At 45.7% G+C, this 7,602-nt stretch overlaps 2 protein-coding genes across 2 annotated transcripts; one reads left to right on the top strand and one right to left on the bottom strand.

Moving 5' to 3' along the window:
- Positions 1 to 1,784: 1,784 nt before the first annotated feature.
- Positions 1,785 to 3,417, bottom strand: LOC136494321 (protein WHAT'S THIS FACTOR 9, mitochondrial-like). The gene has a single exon (XM_066490487.1). The coding sequence runs from the start codon at positions 3,139 to 3,141 to the stop codon at positions 1,927 to 1,929; it is 1,215 nt and encodes a 404-aa protein (XP_066346584.1). The 5' UTR covers positions 3,142 to 3,417; the 3' UTR covers positions 1,785 to 1,926.
- A 250-nt stretch (positions 3,418 to 3,667) lies between these two features.
- On the top strand, positions 3,668 to 6,443 carry LOC136494603 (uncharacterized). The gene is made up of 5 exons (XM_066490764.1): positions 3,668 to 3,851; positions 4,003 to 4,237; positions 4,369 to 4,434; positions 4,536 to 4,596; positions 6,156 to 6,443. The coding sequence occupies exons 1-5, from the start codon at positions 3,833 to 3,835 to the stop codon at positions 6,177 to 6,179; spliced, it is 405 nt and encodes a 134-aa protein (XP_066346861.1). The 5' UTR covers positions 3,668 to 3,832; the 3' UTR covers positions 6,180 to 6,443.
- The last annotated feature ends 1,159 nt before the right edge of the window (positions 6,444 to 7,602 follow it).

Below are 7,602 nucleotides of genomic sequence, written 5' to 3'. Positions count from 1 at the left end.
TGGACAGCTGCACTAGGTTCAACAGAATGATATCATGTAAGAGGGGTAAACCTAGCATAGGGAGGTTTTGCCCCCCTCCCTCCACCCCTGCCTGTGCTTTTTTTTCAAAATGTATGAACTCAAGAAAGGCATATACAAGTATACACATGCATTAAATCAGAGTACCAACAGATTTTGGTTTAACGAAGAAAAGGTGCTGATAAGCTGTTTTTCCTGGTTTGTAAGGTTAAACTTATTACAAGCTTGCAGAATTAAATCAACTGCATTGATTTGAGACACAAGAGCATATTCACATGGTTCTCTATCCTTCAAGCCTCAAGGTACTAGCTGCACATGCAAGTGACTTGGAAGTCTGAACAGTGAGACACTTTCCAGGATTTTTCAAAAGAGGCTGACATCCAACATTAGGTCAAACGTAAAGTAAAACTGTTGGTATTTCATACTTAATGTTACTAAAAGATCTTGACTGGAACAATTTAAAATAAGAAAGGGCACAAATGAAATCAGAGAACACGAATTCAATATGTGCACATCACAAATTTGATTCCACTGTCTTCCAAAAATTGCTATGAGGATTGCAAGGGTTCCTGAGTCAACGACAAGATAGTTAGCTGGAATGATGTGAGGGCCAATGGTCAGCAATTTTGCGAATTACCACGCCCATGATCATCATTGGTGAGAGGCTCAGAGCCTATATAGTGGTTAGGACAGTGAGGCCTTTTCAATTACCTGAAATGATCCAAATATCTTTTTCCCAAATGACCCAGCATTACCAGCCCTATATATTAAATGGAAGGAGTGAAATTACAGAAGGGCTACCATTCTCGAAGTTAAAAGAGCAGTTTATCTCCAATCTTGCCCCAACTTATTGCTACAGATCGGTAAAATACATGCAAGGCTTAATTTACATCCAACTGGATTAGGTTGGTTGGGTCCAATTGAATATGCCAAAAAGGCCATAGCATAAAAAAAAAAAAACTCGACCTGCAGGGAATAAGACAGCCCCCGGGCATTGCGTAACTTTTCACCAACCAATTTGTCACCTTGGAGAGAACATCTAACATCAAAATGTGTGCTTGACTTGATTTTTGGGCAATGTTAGTTGTGCCGCAACACTATAGTGTGATTTAAACACTGAAGTGAACAAGCTGTGGTGGCATGTTTAAATAAACAAGGGCGAAGCTAGAAAAATAACATGAAAACTTCTATTTACCTAGATACATGGTGTCTTTGTAATGAAGGTTAAGCATCTCCCAAAAGCTCCAACACATAAGCCAGGTGTACAGTGATATGAGATTGTTTTGATGATAGAGGTGAGAATTACACTTCCTTATATTTTGGCTTCAGCTATTTCTGGCTGACCACCTCAATAAATGATTAAAAGTGAAGGTAACTCAAGCACTAGATGGCAACTAAGAGTCATCTATAGAATTAAAGGTTCTATCCTATAGAATATCAGAAAAATCCCATAAAGCATGAACTTATGAAGCAAATCCGATCTCTAGAATGGTAGCGTGGCAATTGGCAATGAAATTTACCTTATTATAAGAGACTGCACTTTAGCTAATAAAAAAAGGCTGAGATATTTCCCTTTCGATTTTGTGTGTGCCTCAAATTTCATAAAAAATGATATATAGAAGTATTGGGGCCCCATGCTATATACAGAACCATAAACATATGCTCTAACTCTCCAACCAAGAATTATATATTAAATTTAGCTTGCTACTTCTTAAGCAGATGAATGTAGCATATATCAAAGTATTAACAGAGAATGATACTCACAGTAATCTACAATAACTTGCTCAACTTCTCATTTGGAGCCACTAAAAGGTTGAATCAAACCCAGTCACTGTAATTCATGACTGAAGCCACAATTGCAAAACATAAATCAAGAAGGCAAGAATCGTCAGTCCATGTCAACCATCACTATTCACTATCACATTCATCATCCACATCATCAACAGGCCCATCGTCGTCCACAATCTCCATTCCGAAGCACTCAACATCAGCATCCTCGTCCATTCCCTCCCCTTCAAATTCCTCTCCATTCAGTGCACCCTCTACCTCAGTGCCATCCTCATCCAGAACAAGCTTGGACAAACCTTTTCCGCGGTACAGCACTCCAGTGCGCATCACATAATGCACCTTGTCCCTCACAGCAGCCAGGGGATGGTGCTCCACGAGCTTCCCTCTCTCGTACCCCTCACGAAGCACCACAGTCGTTGTCCTGCACTTCAACGACAGGTAGAACACCCCAGGGTACCGCGTGAACAGCCTAGTGAACCTGTGTGGCAGGCCCAGCTCCTCCCGAAGAAGCCGGATGGCGTTCCTCCGCACCATCTTGTGCACCGTTAGCCCGAGTAGCTCATGTAGCAAGCCGATGTTCCTCTTCTCGTAAATGTCGCTCTCAGGGTCGATCCCTGACGCGTCGTCGTACGGCGAGATGTAGGGAAGACGGTGGAACTCATCCATCCAGGCCTTGACCTTCTTCATCCCGCCGTACCCCCGCGGGAATCGCATCGGGAACGCGAGCGGGGCGCTCGACGAGGACGGCGGTCGGGACAGCGCGCGGTAGGTCGCGGAGTCGATGGCCGCGGCGTGGCGGCGTTGGAGGGAGGAGACGGCGATGTCCTCGGGGAGGCCGGAGGCGGACCGTAGGGAGATGCGGTTGTTGGCGACGGCGAAGACACCGGGGTGGGAAGCCGGGAACGCGGCGGCGAAGTTGAACGGCAGGCCGAGGTCGAAGCGGAGCGGGAGCACGGAGGCGAGCGGGAGCGACCTGGAGCGGGTGAGGAGGAGGAGGCGCGCGAGGCGGAGGTGCGCGTCGTGCGCAGAGGCATCGGCGAGGCGGGCCAGGAGGGTGTGTGACGCGAGCGTGAGGGAGAAGGAGGGCAGCGTGGGGAACCGAGGGTGCGGTTGCTCCGAGAAGAGCGTGGGATGGCGGCGAAGGAAGCGGAGCACAGGCACCGTGAGGCCAAGCGGCTTCTGGAGGCGAGCGAGGGAGCGCGCCGGCACGGGGGAGGAGCCGGGGAGTCGCGAGAGGTGGTCGAGCAGCAGGCAGGAGGCGCGGATGGAGGTGGTGCGCTCGATCAGGTGGTCCAGGCCCCGGTTCTTCACCCATTTGAGACGAACCTTCTGCATCTCTGAAGGAAGAGAGGGATTGGGGTGGGGTGGTCTGCTGCCTGGTGTGGGGACGGAGCCGAGTAGCCGACGCCGGAGAGTGGCGGCGGCGGCGGCGGCGCGCGAAGTGTGTGAAGAAATGCGGAAGAAGTGGCGGATGCGTCCTATGCAGAGGCAGCCGCGTGCGTTGCTTTGAACATGACCTGATTTGGGCCATCCAGGCCCCCAACCCACCCACACAGAACTAAAGTATACCCATGACGATTTAGGCCCAAACCATTACATGTGAGCGCCCTGCCGCCCTCCTGACCCCACGACCTGCATTTCGCCGCGCCAGTACCATCTGGCATCTGCCGCGACTACGGGTCCATTAAGGTTATGGGCTAATTTTTAGACTTGGATCCAAACACCCTGTATCTGTTTCTCACCCATTTCCTTCCGGCTATTTGAGCCCACAAAGTCCAAAACTGTTCTGGGCTTCCGGCGCATTTGGCTGTCTTGTCTTCTCTGAGAAGAAAGAACTCCCCACAAAGACTCTGCTAAAACCCCCTGCACCCGTGTCAGAAAACACCGCAACACCGTCTTGCAACGGATCGCCTCGCGGCTTCTTTCCTCGCCGACCACTTCCGCAAGACCGCAACCACCCCACCTCGCCTCGTCGGCTGCTAGGTTTCCGCACCAAGCCGGCCACCTCCCCGGCTCCCCTTCCCCCATGGCCTCGTACGAGAGATGTACGCTACACTACACAAGCGCCTCTGATCATCCTAATGTGCTTTTGATCTGGTTTTCCTTTTTAGGAAATTTGCTTGTCAGTTTAGTTTGGTTGCTCGTTCCTCCGGATTTTGTTCCTTGCCCTGATCGGTGTGCGGGCGGGCGTTGCAGATGGATACGGGAGCGCTGGGTTCTTCGAGGTCGTGCAGGGCCTCCACCCGCGCGGAATCCCCAAGTCCGAGGCCAGGGGTGGAGCCGGTGTCGCCGTGAAGAAGGTGAAGAAGTATCTCGCCAAGATGGACAGGGCGGTGGATTTCGACTTCTACGACGACGACGACCTCCGCTACGTCCGCTTCAAGTCGCCCTTCGATCGCCGCCCCCTCATCGGCCGCCGTCCGCACCCCGGGTATGTTGTGTTGGATGTTTGCGCTCCTGCTTGTTGGTTTGTAACGCCCGCTTGGCGATAAAGTTTGGGGGATTTATTTGGTACTGATTTGGATGGTTTTGATTCGTGGTGTTTGCGTCGTCGGCGTGCAGGAAGAACGCGGGGAAGCGCTCCCTCCGCCTCGTCGGGAGCAGCAGCCCGGACTACATGCGACAATGGTGCACCACTTAGATTTGCTCGTTTCGGTTTTGTGTCGACGATCGTGTGATTTTAGATTTTGTTGTTAATGTTGCTGTCTGTTACGGCTCATTCATTGCAGTGAAGAGGCTGCATTTGGCGATTTCAATGACTGGGAAGACGAGGAGTACGAGGGCTATAAGGTTGTGAAGCTGTGATCTTCTTTCTAGCCTTTGAGTGTTTTACTTTGTTTTTTGTCAAAATAACTTTGTCTTGTTTGATCAGTAGTAATAGTGTTACAAGTTTTGTTCCATCTGTGTGGTTGTTTGGATTGTGCATGATCCATAGAGAACTTGAACTGGGGGATTATGCATATCGCTAATTGTTTTTGTCCAACACATAATGGCTTTTGGGTCTGTATGCTATGCTACTGCCAAACTTCGAGATAGTGGACAATCATGTTGAACAATTGGAATTTTGAGCTTAGTTTCTTTATGATTTGTCTCTAGCAGCAAATGAAGATAGAGTAAACTTATGGCTTTTCTTTTCTGCTACGGAAATACACTTTTAACAGCAGTTAGGTCTAATTTTTTAACTGTAGCTACAGCTTTGTATTTGATCAGTCATCAGAGCAACAATGTGTTTACAGTTTTGCATTTGCATCTCAGTGGTAGTTTGTAATTTGAACTGGAGACAATACCCAGAGAAATCGAACATACGAAGTGTATGGAATTGAGATCACCATGTATTCTTGTGCAGCACATAATGGTTACTTGGTCTCTGACTGCTAAATTAGTGCAAAAAATAGAAATAGTGGACATTAATTTTTCAGAGTTTGCCATGATTTGATATTGGTCTGGCGACACCAGTCTAGGTCTCTTGTATCTGTCCTTCTTTCTAGAAACAAATGGGTGTATTGGTCCTCATTTCCTTTCTATTCATCATACCGCTGTATTAGATTATCCTGCAATGTACTTATTGCTCAGATCAGACTGCATTTTGCCCTAAATTTTTGCACGGTTATTTCCTCCACTGCATTACAGAATTGTTACTGTGGTCTTTATTTGTAACTTTTTTGCGAAAGATTTCTCTGTTTGTATATACAACTTAGGCTGGAGGTGTCATTGCATGGTTGTGGAAACTGCAAACACTGCTGAAGCATAGCAGACGCAGAGTTGACGAACTGTGACTACCAGTTTGCCTCTGTTGATCTTTATTTCCTTCATGTTGCTATCATATCAGATCATTCTGCATACATATTTTTACTGACCCGAAATTACATCAGAGCTTGTTTGTTCTTTTGCATATTTATCCCTCCTGTTAGTTCTGTAGTATAAACTAGAACCTGAAGGTTACCTCTGTTGGTACTATATTTACTGATCACATGAAAAAAAATGCTGCCTCTAATGGTTTACTAGATATCTTTCCTTTGGTTCCATGCTTCTGTTTTGTCTTTCCATTAAGAATGGTTATTTTTCAGTTCTTAATACACATCCATCATTAACCCAGTGAGGTGGCTGTTTTTAATTCCTGATACGCGTACACTTTAGTTAGCTATGTTCACGCCCATCATATAATATGTGTTGGGTGTGAAAGAATTCTGAATCCTTTGCCATTGACCACTCCTATCTGTTAGAACTATCAAATTTAGGCATGATGAGCATTAGAAGTTCAGGACATGTTTCGAATTGGCTTTGTTCTATTGATTATGCGTGACAACTTCGATGATTCTGACAACAATCCATGCTCTGTTTCTTTGCAGCACACCAACCGAATCAGCAAGTGAAGAGTAATACAGTTCGTGGTAATCTTTTGGCTTTGGGCGTTGGAATAGTTTAGTTGCACGTCTGCATAGTGCATAGCACTAGAACACCTTTTACAATTCTGGAATCTCTGCAAAGCAAGGAAGGCATTGGCCTGTAACTGTAATAATTTTTGCTCGCTCCAATTCTGCACTAGAAATGCTCTCGTGATGTCAGATTTTTTCTCTAACGCTTCAAGTGAAAAATGAGACCTTTTGGAGACTGTTTCTAAGGGCAGCTCCAGTGCTGCCATGACTGCCTGTCTTGTGAAAGTCGACGTTGAGGACGGTTCTTCCTCCCTAGCGTGTGAGCGTCGATGAGTGGATCCACAATATAGTATGTTTGCTTTGCCTCAGGCGTATCTGCAGGTAAGCCTGTCGCTGTAATTCAATATTTTATTCTCCACGGTTCGAACCTAAAACAAGATGTGATTTTTCACTCACCTCCCTCGGTTCGATGTCCGCAGTGTTATTGGTTCAATATACTAAATATAAGACATGTTTGGTTCTAAATAAGTCATCTACTTGTAAGTTAAAAAGTAAAATAAGTGACTTATTTTGTTAAACACCACCAACTTATAAGTCACCCTTTTCTACGTAGGGTCCACACTTTTAATGAGCTTATAAGTCATGTACAACCAAACAAACATGATTTATAAGTCACTGGTTATAAGTCATGTACAACCAAACAAACATGATTTATAAGTCACTGGTTTTCAGTCACCTAATTTAATAAGACAGATAAATATGATTTATAAGTCACTGGTTATAAGTCATGTACAACCAAACAAACATGATTTATAAGTCATTGGTTTTCAGTCACCTAATTTAATAAGGCACCTGATTTATAGAAACCAAACATGCTCATAGATATACTAAATATAGTAGACAGAACCAACCATTAGCCCTGTCTCTTGCCGTGATTTCATTTCCGGCACCAAACCAAGTTAGCTCGAAAATCAACGTCCAGCGCGGACCACGGTTCGGTTTGCTGAAACAATGAGTTGTTTTAAGGGTGTGTCTTATCTTGGCTAAAGTTTAGTCCTTGTCATATGAAATATTCGGAGACTAATTAAGAGAATTAAATATGAGCTAATTATAAAACTAAGGTGGTGTTTGGATTACTAGTTCTAGGACTAAAGTTTAGCCTCTAAATTTTAGTTCTGCTGTGCTGTTTGGATCCGTGGGCTAAACTTTAGTCCTCTAATCCACAATGACTAATTTACCCTCATTTAATTATCCATGCAAAGCCATACATGCGAGCGGCAAGGGGTATAGAGCGTTCAGCGCCCGTCCCGAGGGAGTTTAACCCAGTTTAGGGTCTCTTTGGAAGCGAAAGAATTTATCGACAAAAGATGCTCGGCGGTCCTCCGAGGGGTATCCCACGAAGGTAGATTTGTCGGTGGAG

This window comes from Miscanthus floridulus, chromosome 11, assembly GCF_019320115.1.
Source record: "Miscanthus floridulus cultivar M001 chromosome 11, ASM1932011v1, whole genome shotgun sequence".
Classification (NCBI taxonomy): Eukaryota; Viridiplantae; Streptophyta; class Magnoliopsida; order Poales; family Poaceae; genus Miscanthus; species Miscanthus floridulus.
This window is presented reverse-complemented; position numbering and strand designations above follow the sequence as displayed.

Coding starts and splice junctions, on each gene's coding strand:
- LOC136494321 (XM_066490487.1), bottom strand. CDS start 3,141: ATGCAGAAGGTTCGTCTCAAATGGGTGAAGAACCGGGGCCTGGACCAC.
- LOC136494603 (XM_066490764.1), top strand. Junction 4,238..4,368: donor GGCCGCCGTCCGCACCCCGG/GTATGTTGTGTT, acceptor GTCGGCGTGCAG/GAAGAACGCGGGGAAGCGCT. Junction 4,597..6,155: donor AGGAGTACGAGGGCTATAAG/GTTGTGAAGCTG, acceptor GTTTCTTTGCAG/CACACCAACCGAATCAGCAA.